At 36.8% G+C, this 16,622-nt stretch overlaps 1 protein-coding gene across 2 annotated transcripts in view; it reads left to right on the forward strand.

Annotated features, from left to right (window-relative positions):
- Positions 1 to 3,512: 3,512 nt before the first annotated feature.
- The window catches only part of WDR35 (WD repeat domain 35), a 42,062-nt gene continuing 28,952 nt past the window's right edge, over positions 3,513 to 16,622 (forward strand). Inside the window, exons 1-11 of one of the 2 annotated variants that reach the window (XM_068183404.1) lie at positions 3,513 to 3,610; positions 4,220 to 4,337; positions 5,166 to 5,237; positions 6,531 to 6,623; positions 7,728 to 7,856; positions 8,067 to 8,200; positions 9,805 to 9,970; positions 10,067 to 10,212; positions 12,226 to 12,351; positions 14,846 to 15,031; positions 15,584 to 15,616. In XM_068183404.1, coding sequence (XP_068039505.1) covers positions 3,587 to 3,610; positions 4,220 to 4,337; positions 5,166 to 5,237; positions 6,531 to 6,623; positions 7,728 to 7,856; positions 8,067 to 8,200; positions 9,805 to 9,970; positions 10,067 to 10,212; positions 12,226 to 12,351; positions 14,846 to 15,031; positions 15,584 to 15,616 — 1,227 coding nt within the window. In that variant the 5' untranslated portion in view covers positions 3,513 to 3,586. The remainder of the gene's footprint in view (positions 3,611 to 4,219; positions 4,338 to 5,165; positions 5,238 to 6,530; positions 6,624 to 7,727; positions 7,857 to 8,066; positions 8,201 to 9,804; positions 9,971 to 10,066; positions 10,213 to 12,225; positions 12,352 to 14,845; positions 15,032 to 15,583; positions 15,617 to 16,622) is intronic. The other variant, XM_068183405.1, reaches the window with a different exon arrangement.

The following is a 16,622-nucleotide window of genomic DNA, read 5'->3' on the forward strand; positions in this document are numbered from 1 at the left end:
TTAAAGGAATCCAATCATTTTATACACTTGGAATTTATAATCATCCAAATACTTTAGAAGTTATTTTTAAATTAGGAGTCCAAATGATGGGTTTTTAAAATGGAAAAATCCCATATATTTTGTAGATCCTTGCAATATCATTACACAAAATATTATATCTGGTAACTGGTTGGATGTATTAAGCAACATCTGTATTTGTTTCACACCCTGCACACTCAACATTCAAGCATGTTCAGTTATGTTCACTTCACTGCACATGGGAGTGTGACTTTAGGTATGCCTACACAGTATTGTTAGGCTGGAATATAACACAAAACAGCACCAGTGAACATGGGACACAGCTTCAGCTGTAAGGGCTAAAAATGAGACTATAAACCCTCCAAGAATGCTGGATTTGGCTGTGATTGATATTTTGTGGTGTGTGCCTGTACTGATACTAATTTGCTGTAGTACAGTTAAAGTTAGCATGGGACGTCCTGGCTATGCTACACTTGCTTCCTCAAAGTGCTGTGCATGCATCGTGTTTTTTATTTCTCCAAGTCATGGAGTTTTATATCCAGCACTTTACTCTGCTTACTTTCATGTCCTCTGCTTAAGCATGAGTATTATACAGGCATTTATAGGGCCAGAAGTATGCCTTGGCCTCTGTAATTTGTAAGAATAAACAAATTGTAAATCTAATGCAAAACTTTACAAGTTCTTGGCAATTAGGAGGGGATGACATCAGTCCTATTTACACTAAGGCCAGCTGTCAGATGAGATGTAAAATTTTATAGGATAGTGGAATATTGTCCTGGAGGCCAGATGTATCTTGAAAGCTGTCAGCTAGGCAGGCTTTGATTCATGCACTAGTATTCATAACTTCATTTTGTATTACAAATGATAATATTTACATTCAATTCCTCTGAGCAATTACCTGCCTCACTTTGTGAGTACCACATAAAATTCCAAGATGATATAAATGATTTGTTTAAAGTGGGACATATTGTTGTTCAGAACAATTGGATTTATTAGCCAGTGTGCTACAAGCTAATAATTACACACTCAAAAGAGACCTGATTGTTTATTTCAGAGTTGTGCACCCAGGCCTGGGTGCTCAGTCCTGGGTGCACAACTCCCAGGTGTTCCAAAAATCAAGTGCATTGCCTATAAAAACTTTTTAAAATTAGTAAAACACAAAAATATAGCAAAATTTCTCTGTGAACACAATAAAATTGCAGTACAGATTCTATTTTTGTCCATGTGCAGTTCCTGAGTCCCGAGTCAGTTTCAGCTTCGGGGTCTTTCTGTTAAGACCACCACAAAGTTGGAGGAATACCTTTGGTCTATGTGTAATGAATTCATAAGTCCAGTCATTTCAATTCCATGGCTGTGTCGTTAGAAGCACCTGATAAGGTCCTTTCCACTTCTCAGCTAATGGAGTATCTTTCCAGCTTTTCAGGTTGACTTGATCTCCATGCTTGAAAGAATATATTGGTGATTTGATTGGGACTGGTGTTCTAAAGAGCAAGTACCTGTGTAATAATCTCAGGGTTTTCTTTAAAGACAAGAGATAATCTGTTAAAGCTTTCTCTCTTACCACATCATCTGGTCAGTTTTTCCTGTCAGATTCACATTATGTGGTGTATAGAATATACCACATATGGAATTTCAAATTTTTCTGGATTTCTCAGTACAGCCTGGCAGACTCCTTCCAATGTATCAAATCAGTGGTTGAGAAGGGAACTTTTACATATACAGAGTTTTGGTGCATCCAAATTCAACCTCGATTGGACTAAATGTATCACTTCTTCCAGTCTTACCATCAGTATTTTACTGGTCCCAATTACCACCATCCTATGATTTTTCTCAGAGAAACCAACAATTGTACACCTTCTTCCTCACTACCCGCTTTCAGATACCTTTTCCCTGTACTACAAGCAGAACAGCAACAAGATAATTTCTTTTTCTCTTCCGTCATCATTAACACATTTGAATCAGATGCCAATAACCTGCATTTCTTTATTGTTTTATGACCATTTTCAATGAGAAAAATAAATCCACACACAGGATTTCATCCCACTTAGCCAATCTTCTGCAAAACAATAGTTGTAGCATGTTATTATAATTTAATGTTCCCATTTCTGGCCAGTTTTCATCACCATCCAATTTATATTTTGGCCACCACTGAGTACAGTATTCCTTTAACTTCCACTTTGTGAGGAGGTCTCCACTAAACTTGTCCCAGTGATTCAAAATACATCCTAAAGGAGAACAAGGAGAAAGTTTAACTGATTGCCCCATTCCACACTACTACCCAAAAGAGAATGTTTTTTAACCATGACTTCATGCACTCCACTTGTCACTCTCAAGCATGTATGAGTTTTCCAAAATTCTGCTACACAATACCAATTCCACAATATTATATCAAGCCCTCTTCTTCCTTTATACAGTCTCTTCATATGTTGCATCTTTGCATCTCTTACCCACTGCTGGATGAGGAGATACTTGCACAGTCCCTGACCAAAAGGCCAATGGGCGCTGGAGCTACATAGTGCTTTAAGTTCTTTTATTAATTACTGTTCTGCCTTCTGTTGGTTAATGATTCTCTGGCTTCTCATGTTAATTAGTCCACGTGCTCAGTGCTTCTTTTTTTTGAGTTGGTGGGTTTCTTGGGTCCGATGGCTGCAATCTTCCCCTGCTGGAATTACCCTTTACCCAGTCTGAGCTGATTGCTACACGATGCTGAGTTGACTTTAGTAATTTCTTTCTTACCTTGGGAGTTCTGCCAAATGTGGGCCTTGTGGCCCATAAATTCTGCATTCTTTGTGTCCATTATCAGTGTGACATCCTTCTTCCTAAGCTTTATTAACCTGCCCCTAGGTCTGAGATCATCAAAACTTGTCCAGCTGTAAATTTTAACATGGCAGAATCAGTGACAAGTAATTTATCTTTCTAATACCTCAGCATCACTGAGAGCTTGTTAGTTGCTCTCTGTTCCAGTGATTAAGTCTCCTTCCTTTTTTGATTAGAATGCCTTTAAACAGCAAGAGGGCAGGTTTAGGTAATGGATTAGGAAGGAATTCGTTACTGCGGGGGTGGCGAGGCTCTTGCACAGAGAAGCCGTGGATGCTCCATCATTGGCAGTGTTCAAGGCCAGGCTGGATGGGGCTTGGAGATCCCGGTCTAGTGGAAGGCTTCCCTGCCCATGGCAGGGGGATGGGATCTCGATGGTCTTTGAAGCTCCTTACAACCCAAACCATTCTATGATTCTATGTTGATGTAAGTCACACTACAAACACCGTGCGCAGACAACCTGAGGTTCACAACCTTTGGGATTTTTCTCCGTGTAAAAGCAGCGTGACCTTTATTAAGGAGCTGGCAGCGCTTTCTAACCAAGCTGAGCACTCCAAACCCGGGCCGGGAGATGCCCTCACGGCCCAGCCCGGCGATGCCGGGCCCGGCGCCGGACGGGCGCACCGTCAATGGCGCCGGCCGCTCCCCCGGAAGCGGCGCCATTTCCGCGCGCGGTTGCCAGGGGGACGCGGCGCCGGCTTGGCCGCGCTGCCGTGAGGGCCGGCCCGGGCGGCTGCCGCGCTCCGCCGGGATGTTCATCTACCTGTGCAAGAAGGTGCTGCTGGGGCGGCGGAGGGCAGGCTGCTCTCGGGCAGGGGGAGCTGCCGCGGGGAGTCCCGGGGATCGGGAGCGCGGAGCCCGCGGGGGCTGAGGGGACCCTCGGGGCTCTGCGGGCCGGCCGGGCATGGTGCGGCACTCCCGAGCACTGCCCTGCTCTGTCCCGCCGCTTCCCTCGGCCTGGCCTGCGGCTTCTTCGGTGTCCCGCTGCTGCGGCAGCTCCGCAGTTTTTCCCCCGATAGGCTTTGGACGCGGCTTTTCTGCTAGAGACCGAAGCCCTGTGCACTGTGTGACCCCTGTCGCCTGTTCTTGTTGCTCAGCACACCTCTGCAGGTGTCCTGTTACTACGATTATTATTATTATTATTATTATTATTATTATTATTATTATTATTTACTGTGTGAGTTCAATTGCTTGAGGGTGGCACAGTTTCACCAGTGCTTACAGTTCTGTCTTCTCTCTTTTTTTTGCGTGTACAGATCTGTTAATAGGAATAGATTTATCTCTTGTGCTATTGTAGGTGTCTCTGAGGTGTTCAGATAGACAATGTAAAATAAAACAACTTATTATTGAAACTGTGTAGAGATACAAAATACTTCTTTTTCAGATTGCAATTCCTGGTAATATTCGATTAAAATGTATTTCCTGGAATAAGACCCAAGGTTTCATAGCGTGTGGTGGAGAAGATGGATTGCTGAAAGTTATAAAATTAGAAATGCAAACAGGTAAATGGGTGTGTGTGTATGTGTTTGTTTTCATTTAGTTTTTATTTTAAAAATTTTTATCTTAAGAACAAAACCCACCACACTTAAGCATAACTTCTTCCCCGAGTTACTTGACAATATTGCATATGTTTTAAATCTGTACATAGCTATTATGTATTCCTTCTGACATCAGATTTTTTCATCACTGTCTTATGTAAGCAATTTTTCTTCAGCTGGTCTTATTTGGCACACAAATAATTTGTCTACCCATTATATCTGCTGAAGTTTTCTTCAGTGCCGCTGCCTTTTTTTATTCAGGGCATATAATTAATTATTTTTTTTTTTGTAGACTTCCTCTTTATGTTGGAACTTACTTTGTTATTTATTGATTTTATGTGAATAGTTTCTACCATCTTAATTATTTTATGGAGAAAGCTGTGTATTTTCTTTTTAATAAATATGTTCCAGGAAAAGTGAAATCCATTTTAAAAAAATCTTAAACTTTTTTTTTCTGAATGTAACAAAATGTGATAAACATAGATGTTGTTGTGGGGTTTGAGGTTTGGTTTTTTTGGTTGTTGTTGTTTTTCTTTTCTTTTTTTTTTTGTTGACTTTTTTCCCTGAAAAACTGCTAGACCACAAGGCATGTATCAATTTGGATGACAGATGTGAATAGCAAACACATGGAACTGAGGGGTGGAAATTTCATCCTGCAGTTACTATGTACTTCTTTTTAAGTGGTTCAGTTTATCTATGAAAATAGTGATTAGAGCTTCAGTATTCATAGAAACATGGTAACATGTATGCTTTGTCAGGTTTATTTTCATAGTGAATTGTGTTATTTTTTAGATGAGGCAAAGATAAAGGGACTAGCAGCTCCTAACAACATTTCTGTGACTCAAACTCTTGAAGGTCATAGTGGTAAGTGTATTTGGGCATTTGGTCTGCTTTTAGTTAGAATAGAAATACAAGATTTTGTGAAGCTGATAGAGTAATTTTGGTATAACTTTTTATTGCAAATCCAAAATAAAGGTTGTGAGTATTCAGCATGGTATGTAACAGCTTGGCTGTATATTTTTACCATGTTATCTTGGATAAGGCTGTTTGGGTTTTCTTTTTAATAATGTCTGTGAGATTATGTGTTAACAGTAGCTTTCCATTTTCTTCTGAAGAAATGAAAATTGGTTCCGTAAACTTGATTTCTGTGTTAAATATATGGTGATTTTTTCCCTTTATTGACAACTTACAGAATGTGTATATGCATAGACTTCAGTGTACAAAATTTAGAGAGGTTAGAAAGCAAGCCAGAGAAGTCTAATGTGTGAAAGTAAAAATTGAATGCAGCAAAATTAGGGGAGGACTTAACTTCTCTCATGAGAAATGTTGAATGGTCATCAGCCATGGACAATGGGATATGAAGAGGATGCTAAAATCCTTGCATTATTTGAGGGAGTGGACTTTTTTATGAGGACTTGCAGTTGAAATCTGCCAAGAGTCAGGTTATTTTAAGGGCTTAATTAAATAGGATTGGAACAAATTAATTGTGAGGAATTGATTTAATGGATACTTTGAATGGATGTCTTCAATTCTGAAATAGATTACTATTACCTTAAAAATCCCTGACAATCAGAGTATCTTTGATTGCATCTGTTGATAACATTCTTGACTGAAACACTAAAAATGGAAAGGATACAGAGAAAATGGGTGCCCAGCAGTGAGGAGAGGAGAAAGTGTGATACAATTTGATCTGCAATATGGAACTGATAAAAGTTCAAACATCTTTCAAATATTTGTGAGTGGGATCCCATATGAAGCTTGAGGGTCTGAAGGATTTGTGTGTAGAGTGCTCTTTTGGCTAATTGTCAGGGAGATTATGTTTTATATGTGCAGCGACAGAGAGGATCAGACTACTGAGAGGAAGAAAAACCCCAGACTTCCTACAACTGTAAAATTTTGTCAGTGTCCCAGAGTGTCAGAAACTGCAAAACCATGATTTGGGTTTTGGGTGTGGAATCAACACTGAGCAGGATTTAGAGAGGATGTTACTCCAGTGGGTGAATACAGAAGCAAAAGGAGCTCTTGGGCAGAATTTTGAAAGAGGAAATAAGTCAGCAATGTAAATTTCTGAAAAGTTCCAGGTTGATTAAGTTGGATGTTGTATTTTTTATTAACTACTTAAATAATGCCAATAAAAAGCTTTTTATCACTTTCTAGGTTTTGTGCAGGTTGTGACATGGAATGAACAGTATCAAAAATTGACTACCAGCGATCAAAATGGCCTCATCATTGTGTGGATGATGTACAGAGGTATTCTTCAAGATAAACTTGAGATGGGATAATATTTTGTGTCATGAGAAATATGTTTTTCCTCACTTGCAGTTTTTACTGTTGTTTTTTGGAGTTTTTATTTTGCAGATTGTATAGCTCAATATAGTTTAAAAACCATTTTCAGGTTTTATTGTAATACTTGTCGATATTTTTTATAGTGTAGCCATATGAAACAAGGTGCTTGTCCTGCAGAGCTGCTGTAGGTGAAGATATCAGTACTTAGCCATGTGCTTGATAAACTGCTCTAAATTTTTTATCTTTCTTGCTTGGAATACAATATGAAAAATATATTGTGCAGTAAGCACAAACATGTGACTACAAGCACTTATCACCACTGCATAAAGCATCAATTCAATATTCTCATAAAAACTATCTTTAGAAGCGTTTAAGGTAGTGAACCAATATGACTAACCAGTATATGACTATAATTATCTTTTATTGCTCTTGACCCTTTCACACACGCATATACTCTGGTTCACTGGAATTCATTTGAAAGCCAGCAAACCTCACAGTCAAGGTAACCACTTTCCAGCACATGCGGGAAAAAAAAAAAAAAGAGTTTTCCCATTCTCTTGGGAATTTTAGTTTAATGAAAAATGGAAACAAATAAAATGTTAGCTGTTCTTCTCATTTCAGGAGTAAAGAATAAAAGTCTTTCTGGCTGATACATTGTGGCTGCTGTCACATAAATAATCTGTTTGTTTTGGAAAATAATCAGTAAACTACTTATTACCTATTCCTAGCAAAGCCAGTTGTTCCCTCTGTTTATGTTTCCTATTTTATTGTCAGTTCTGAAATTACTTAAGCACAGAGCTCTTTCTGTAGGCCCCTCTTGGACTTTGGGTCCCCTGTCCGAGTCCTCAATCATCACAGTTGGCTTTAGAAATGAGCAGCTCCCATGGGAGCACTGGGTTTCACAGTAACTGTGTCTGTGTCTTCTGGGGACACTGTACTGTAGTCTTGCTACAAAAGCCTTGCTAGGCTTTTCCTGAAAGGGCAGTTCAGTGATTAGCATGTGCCTTGAGTCTTCTAGAGGTTTATCAAATCACAAGTGTAACTCAGCTTTTCTTTCACTTCTGGTAGGTTCTTGGTATGAAGAGATGATTAACAACAGAAATAAATCAGTGGTTCGAAGTATGAGCTGGAATGCTGATGGACAGAAGATTTGTATTGTATATGAAGATGGAGCTGTGATCGTTGGATCAGTGGATGGTAAGATTTTAAGCCCTACTAATTGTGCTATCACACAAAATTGTTTGTAGCCACATACACAGTGGCTCTGTTTCTCTAGGTAAATACAATCAATAGTTACTTACTAATGGTTCCTTTGACTTCAGCTGTTTTAGTTTTTGCACTGGTTGCTTGCATCCTGCTTTTAATTTTGTGGTATATTTATTAAGTGCAGTCAATGTTTTGTTCCAGGCAATCGCATTTGGGGAAAAGACTTGAAAGGCACCCACCTATGCCATGTGGCCTGGTCCTCCAATAGCAAAATTTTACTCTTTGGAATGGCAAATGGAGAGATTCACATTTATGACAATCAGGGAAATTTTATTGTAAGTTCATTGTGATATAATTAAGGATTATGATTATAACATCAGGATATAATAATAATTATATAAAGGATTATGATTGATTTCAACAGGCATAAAAGCTCATTTCCTCTTTATTTAATGTTTATTTAATTGGTGGACAATGAGTCCTGAGAACTGGACAGCCTTCTGCACACAGCTTTTATTCAAGAGTTCTGCAGCTGTTTATTATAATTATTTCTTTTTTTGGTAGCTAAATGATTATCACATCAACTAATGCTTTTCAGCTTTGCAATAGTTACTGAAACTGTAAAAGTAGTTGAAATAAAGTTAAACTCTTTAAGACATCTGAAAGTCTTTACTTTCAAAGACATTTGTGATGATAGGTCAGATTTAATATTTTTAGCTGTTGTTTTTTTCCTCCTTTCATTATTTGGAGGAACTAATGCTGGCTTAAAGGATATTGTCTTCTTACAGCTTCTGCTTCTTAAAGTATTAGCATGCTTTTAGAAAAAGCAATAGTTTATTTTCCTATTGCTCCTATTATTCTTTAGAGAAATCCTGGTAGTGAGTAGAAAAATAGAAGGAAATAGATATAGTATATTGTTGAGTTCCTGCAACCTAGATTTATTTCTTTATTTTTATCTACTTACTTAAAGTATTGGAATATGACTGTAATAAAATGCTAAGTAAAACACTGACTTTAAAACCAGTGTATTTGGGACCATGTTCTTAACTTTTAAATGCTTAATATGGTGAATTTTCTTCTCCTTTCCATAACCTTCCTAAGAAAATATCTGCTACTCTTCCCATTTTCTTTTCTTTTTTCCTCCCATTATATCTTTCTTTTTTCCTCACTGTATGAGTCATGGTATTTCCAACTGCTACAAATTACTGAAATTCTTCAAATAATTTGCTGTCATTTTCCCCACAATATCAACAATATGTATGGTCGTGCTCTCTCTCCCTCTCCCCCTCTCTCCCATAATTTACCTGGCATTCCTCTTGGAATTGATTCAGGAATACTCTTATCTTTTAGACAAACCCTCACTAGTGTTACCAGGTATTCTGGGCTAGTTATTGCAAAAGTTCTATTAATTGGTGTTCTAATTTGGACACCAGTTCTTTTCCAATTATTTTTATATGTTATTCAGCAAACTTTAGTCAAGAAAAAGCAAACAATTGTTTTTTGTTTTGCTATTTTGGTTGATGGTGTTGTTGTTTTTTCTGTTGTTGTTGTTTTCAAATATTGTGCCTAGGAATGGTTTGAAATAATAATTATTTTTTGCAGTGTTCCAGGGGGTTTTTTGTGTCTATGCACATGTGTGAGTGGTGGACTTTTTATGTTGTTGGTTTTCTTTGTTTTTAATTTACTTTTCAAAGAATGAAAATGCCAACCTTAGGGTGCTTCTTTGTAGTTAAAAATATATGTTTTTCTATGTCTGAACTGGCTTTGATTATATAAGGAAGTTTTTCAAACCCATAAAATTCTGAGAACTTCAAAATCTTTCTTGGGACAGGAAAATAATTTTACTTAAACATCTTGTCTTTTGCAAGTGTCAGTAGAGATATAAATTATTCTTTAAATAACATGTTTTATATGACTTTATTTAACCATTCTTGTGCAGGTGAAAATGAAGCTGAGTTGTTTGGTGAATTTAACAGGAGCCTTCAGCATTGCTGGGATACACTGGTACCACGGTACCCAAGGCTACATTGAACCCAACTGCCCTTGCCTTGCTGTCTGTTATGATAATGGGAGATGCCAGATAATGAGAGATGAGAATGACTACAGTAGGTACAAAATGTAGGGTGCAAGTTACTGAGCTTCTCTTGACCCAAAATGTCTGCTTGTGTTGATATTCTTAATGTTTATTCCTTAAAAACTAGATCCTGTTTTGATTGATGCTGGTATCAATGTAGTGTGTATTCAGTGGAACTCCAATGGAAGCATTCTGGCACTGGCAGGCTCCCTCAAAGCAGCTTCTCAAGATAAAGATATCAATGTTGTGCAGTTCTACACTCCCTTTGGTGAGGTAAAAATATTTCATACGTAGTGTAAATGTTTGGGTTCTTTTTTTCCTTTCTAAATTTTATTGTTTTGCTACAGAGTCATTACTGGTGGAATTTGGATGCCAAAATGTAGGTGTTTAGTGCTCTGAGGTATCCATCTGGGATATCCACATGGATCTGGAAACAGGACCATTTACCCTTTTAGAACAGCAGCATAGTGGCCAGTGTGAAAATCCCAAGTGCCTCTCAAAACAGTAGTGATAGGATAAGTGTGGTGTCTAACTTTGAGCACCAGATCCCTGAGATGAAAGTATGGAACATAAGCAGTTTGGAGCTTAGGCAGCAGTCAAGATGTCAACATCTGTGTATCAAATCCAGAAGTACTTGTCTTTCTACACTGGCTGTGTAAGAGACCTGGGCATCTCTACATTAGAAGCTGAAAATACAGCAGTGAATGACTATTGGTATTAAATACTTAGTATTTGCTCTTTTATGCAGAATCAGTAAAACTGGAAAAAAGGCATCCTGTATCAGTAAAAGCAATGGCTCAGAAACCTCAGAAAACAGAATTTTTTCCCTAAACTTCTTCATTTGGCTGTTGTGGCTATTGTTTTGTAAAAGGTTTTTGTCCATCTTGGCTTTTTATAGTCGATTAAATGTTTGATAGTTGAGAGACAACTGGTCAATATATTTTTGTGGTGCTGTTTTTGCCTTGCCAGGTAATATCCTGTTCCCTCTTAGTAATATAGCTGAAAATCAGTAAGTTAATGTTATGTATCAGAGTGTGATAAAGTTTGTCCCTTGTACAGAGGAAGTAATGGCCAGCTCTGAGCTGTGCTGTGAAGGGGGTTAAGATCCAACATCATCTGCAGGGGTTGCCTTAGTTGAAAGGATTTAATGGATCCAAAGGTTTTGGCAATAATGTTGCATCTCTGGTTGCTAATGGTCTTCAAATTAACTGAAACTGGTCTTCCAGATTTTGTATTTAGTGTTCATAAGTAAATTCTTCAGGTTTTAGAATTGTTCTGTACTTGTTCTGATACTCAGATATGGACTTCACTTTTTGGAACATGGTATTTTCTGTGAATAATGTGTGAGCAGTATTTTGACTTGGTCTTTCATCTGATCAAAGGCACGAAATAGGTACTCAAAAGGAGAGTTAGACCTGAGCATCAATGTTCTACTCAGTAAAATGTATTTTTTAAAGCCTAAGATTATTCAAAAATGTACAGTAAATAATAGGTAAGTGTGTCTTTTGCTATATACACCTATATTATTTGCAACTAAAAAGGTACCCACAAAGAAGTGCTCTGTGGGACTAAGGTTATAGCTTTTGAAAACATTATTTTTTTCCTAATTGTTTCCTTCATTCAATTTAAAATTCTTCAGCAAAATAAAGATATTTGAAAAAAGATGGAAAGTGTACCTACTGCCTTTCTTAGATTCTTTTGGAAAGGGGATAGAGAAGAGGAAAATGTTGATTGCCTCACTGAAAATTGTGTACCTCTGTAGCTAATTAATTGCATGCTCTTGACATGGAGTAGGGATATGTTTTTAAGTGTTTAAGCTATCAGCTGTAGTTGAGAGTGTTGTACATGAACTGACTAATACACTTCCAGCGTCAGTGAAACTTCTGAGGCATGTCAGGATCAGTACTACTGCTGTGTTTTAATTGTAACTGAAATCATAAAGGTGATTCAAATTACCAGCCAAAGGGAATAATGTTTATACTATCATTGTCTACTGTTTATTTCTTCAAGCTTGAACTGAGTCCTGTTGTTTATTTCTCTCTGGAGAAATAAAACACAAATTAAAAAACAACAAATCAAACCTGAGGTGAAAGAACACTTTATGGTGTACACCTTAAGTATCTCTCTTTCTTTGCATATGTATTGCAATTTAAGAATTGTTATGGGGCACTGTAAAGAATATCTATAGGGCTTTTTTCCAACAACTATCAAAACTGTAATTTATGTATTTTAGAGTGGCTTTCCTGTGATAATTTCAAATCTTTTTCTTTCCTTGTTCTAACCAAGCACTTACGTACACTGAAAGTTCCCGGCAAACAGATCTCTTCCTTGTCCTGGGAGGGAGGTGGACTGAAAATTGCACTGGCTGTTGATCATTACATATATTTTGCAAACATTCGTCCACATTACAAGGTATGTAGTAATGTGAAACTTAATTGTATTAATAAGTTTCCTGTTACTTATTCTCTTTCTGATCAGGTTGAAAAAGTAGCTTGCTCTAATATACATACATACATACATGTGTTTATACATATATATATATAGAAACTAGTGCTTCACTTACGATTGCAGCTTCATCAACACTACTGACTTGCAGTTTTAGTGGAATGTGAGGGTCTGTCTTGGTGATGCAGTGACTTAGCCATTGCCTTTACAATGCATTTGGAGTTTCATTTTGACAATAAGGAAACAGAACTGGGCATGGTTCTAAATTTGGTAGGAATTGAGGATGTCATTAGGTAAGGCTGCTGTGTTTTCACTGCTGTTTGGTTGACTAGGTTGGGCTGAGGCATACGATGGGAACTGTTTGAGCCTTAATATACTGCCATTTTTTATTGGTGAATTATTCATTTGAGCCTGGAAAGCTGAGTAGACACCTGAACAGTATACAAATTCACTCATAGGAGTGAATGCAACCTGATAGATGTACTTCCTGCTTACATTTCAGTTCCTAATATACTTCTTACAAGTGTCTATCATCTAATTCTAAATAATGTTTTATCTTGTTTATCACCTGAGTTTTTTCATTTGGTGGGTTTTTTTAGGAGTTAGAACTATTTAATTTAAATTTACAGTTTAACAAATTATAGCAATTACTGTCCAGTATAGAGTATTGTATACTTCTTTTCATAGCACAGGATATGTTCTTTTATCATAAGTGTGTAGCCACTGTAATTAGAGAGAGTGCAATGTGAGGAACATCCTGCAGCTATATTGAAATGTATTTTAATTAGGGAGCTGTAAACACAAATCTGCTAGGAAGCGTTTTCAATTAGTTTGTTGTAAATATTCTGGAAAAGACTTTGGAAATCTGAGCTGGAAATCAGTCTTGCAGGAAATGCTACCTAATGTTTGTTCTGGGAGATGTGCAACAGCTGGAACACAGGCCTGTTGCTTTTTCTTAAACTCATCAGTATCTAGGAGACCATGTGTGTTTCAAGATCTGGCACAATTTGCAAATTAATAATACTTTGAAACTTTTGGTTTAGGAACTGCATGTGTAAGCTCATTTTTTTTTCCATTTTGCACAATTGAAAAGGAAAGAGAGATGTTCAAATTAATTTATTTCTGTAAATAAACTCTTAATAAGTTTATAGTGTACTCTATTTCAATGTTAAATATTTTTATGGTGAATGATACATGTTTTCCTTCAATCAATACTTCTGCTGTGTTTTGGTAATATAAGTAACTACCTTTTAGGAGCTACATATTCTAAATGGGGACAGCCATTAAATGGGAGTGATTCAAAGCTGTAATTATCTTACGCTGGATTGGAATTAATGACCTGGAGATGAAGAGTTAATATCACATTGCCAATCTACTGAATAATCTGATTTGCTCTATTTTTCAATAAGCCATATCAATAAGAGAAAGGAGGTTTTAAATTAACATGACAGTAAAACCTATTAATGGAGCTGATCTTTTTTTAAACTGTTCATAGTTTGCATGGAGTTGTAATACTAATTTAGAGTCTACGGGTCTGTTCTAGAAGTTCTTCTGTTGATGCTGTAGTTTATTGCTTTGGTTTCAGTTCCTGAGGAGTGTGGGAGCCTCTCTTGCCAACACTAATAAGCTTTCTCTTCTCCCTCTCTAGTAGATGCTGATGCAGAGAATTCTGTTAGGTTTTCTACAATTGCATTGTCATCTTTAAGTGTTTTGCTTTGTGTCTCATTTATTTGACAGCTTCACCTCCTTTCTATTTTCTGATTCTGTTGTATTAGAAGGGATTTTCATTATTATATTTTGTACTTTACATCAGTTGAATGCAATAAAATGCATCCTTATGTATATTCTGTTTCTTTTGCCTTTTTGCCCTTTCTCCTACTTGTTACAGGAATAATTACATTCTTCTGGGAGGAAGGGAGGGTTTTTCTCATGGTACTAATGTGGAAGAGGTGATGTGAGTTATTATGGTGCTCCTGTATAATTGCTTTTTCTGTCTGCTTCTGGAATTGCACTGTTTAAGGTATTTATTGTATTTCCTTTGGGAAATGAACTTCAGGTTTCTGAATCAGTAGTCACAAAGCAAGCATTTTCATGGCAAAAACCATCATCACACTGGGTATTTCTGAATACCTGCTGAACTATATAAATATACCTATATACCTGCTGAACAAGGAAGAAACAGGGCAAAGTGAGATCTTGTCACATTTTAAGGTTGATCCTTCAGTACTGAAGGTGATAGAAAAAGTTTGCTGTGATAGAAAACCTTCTTTTCCCAGTTTAATATTATTCCAATATCTTAATATATGAACTGTGATCTCATAATAAATCAGTTTGTCGCTTGACAGGTAAGAAATATTGAATACTAATTGTGTATATGAAATAAACTTTCATGGCTGGAACAATTCATTATTGAATTCTTATAATTTCTGATTGGTTTTATGAACATTGTCTTTCTTGGCAGTGGGGTTACTGTTCCAATACCGTTGTTTATGCCTATACCCGAGCGGAGCGCCCAGAGTGCTGTGTAGTCTTTTGGGACACAAAAAACAATGAGAAATACGTGAAATATGTCAAGAGCCTTATTTCCATAACAACTTATGGGGACTTCTGTGTTTTAGCAACTAAAGCAGATGAAAATCAGCCTCAGGTAAAATCTTTCTTAATTTTCACTTCAAATGCTCTGTTCCACATGTCAGTTCTCTACAGCTGGAATAAGATGAAATGTAAAAGTCTGAATCTGCCTTAGAGTTGTGTCAGTTGTCATTTGACAGAATGGCTTGAATGGGCTCAGTGTTCAAAAACACAGAATCCCAACAAACAACAAAGTAGCTGATTCAAAGTAACTGCATCTACAGATCAACTCCTTGTAGCTATTAGTAACCTAATAAAAACTGCAGCCTTCCAGATGAATGTTTCTTCAGAAATTCTGGAACAGTTCTCCAGAGACAAGGTAAAAGCATCAGAATGGTAATGAATATTTCATCAGTCAGAAATGGAAAAAAAGGGACAATTTTTAGGTGATATAAATTACATTTTACTGCAAACTGCTTTGTTAATTAATTTATTTTATATATAACCACAATTGATAAATGTATCATTTGGTTAATGAATGTTCTGTTAGTGTGATACCGTTACATGCTTTTTCCTTTGTAATCATTTCAGAATTATTTTCTGTATTACTTATATATTGCTTGCAAAGGAGGAGCAGGAGTCAGAGTCATTTGGTGCCATGGTAAAAAACCCCAAACATGCTTTAGTGCTGCTTTGCTTCATTGTGCTATGAATGGTATACTGTCATATGGACTGAAAACATAGGATTGTGGCCATAAGCATTTGGTGAAGTTGAGTGCAATAAAATAATTTTTTTCTGAATTGTAATTTTAAAGAAGGAAACGAACAGTGGAGAGATGTAGTGTAACTCTATTGAGCATAAATAAGATATTTAATTTTAGCACCTGAAAATGACAGATAGTAAGGACCTATCATTTGTTTTGAAATGGCTCCAGTGTAATTATTAACACTGTGAGTTGCCAGGTTTTAGGAAATGAAGTGCATAGGCTTATGGGTAGCAGTTGATTAGAGTTGTTGTCTGAAAAACTGATTTGGTTTACAAGAGATTTTGGTCATTAGAATTGTGGTTTAAAAATGGCAGAATTTAAGCAATTGCTAATGGGAGAAAAAAAGACTTAATTTCAGCAGGACCTGTTTAAAGATATTGCAAGTAGAGTGTCAGTAAATTAAGAAGGACTTCATGTTGATATCCATAACAAGGCTGGATAAATCAGCCAATGGAAACTCCCTGCCCTGGCACCACTGTGCGTGGGTCATCTTGGATACTGTTACTCCATTACTCCTTGACAGGCTCTGATCTGCTGACATAGAGTCTCAGAAATTACTAGATAGGGCATAAAAGAGAAATTTATTGTAGACTGAATGTGGGGATAATTTACCAGAGAAGAATTAATGTAAACATGATTGAAATAAAAAACAGAGAGTTAAAGCCATGTGTGTTTTCCTACACAGGCAGAGGCACAACTTTTTTTTTTTTTGAAAATAGAAATTTGAGAATGCTGTGGACAATGCTGGTGGAAAGTTTAACTCATGAACAAAGAAAAATACTATTTTTGTGTGGTACTTACTGGTGGCCAAACCAGAGAAAAAACTTAATGAAAAGAAATCCATGTTCAGGTCTTTTTCTTTGGAAGAATGAAGTTCATATGGTAGATGAAAAGCTAAAT

This window comes from Anomalospiza imberbis, chromosome 3 (assembly GCF_031753505.1).
Source record: "Anomalospiza imberbis isolate Cuckoo-Finch-1a 21T00152 chromosome 3, ASM3175350v1, whole genome shotgun sequence".
Lineage (NCBI taxonomy): Eukaryota > Metazoa > Chordata > Aves > Passeriformes > Viduidae > Anomalospiza > Anomalospiza imberbis.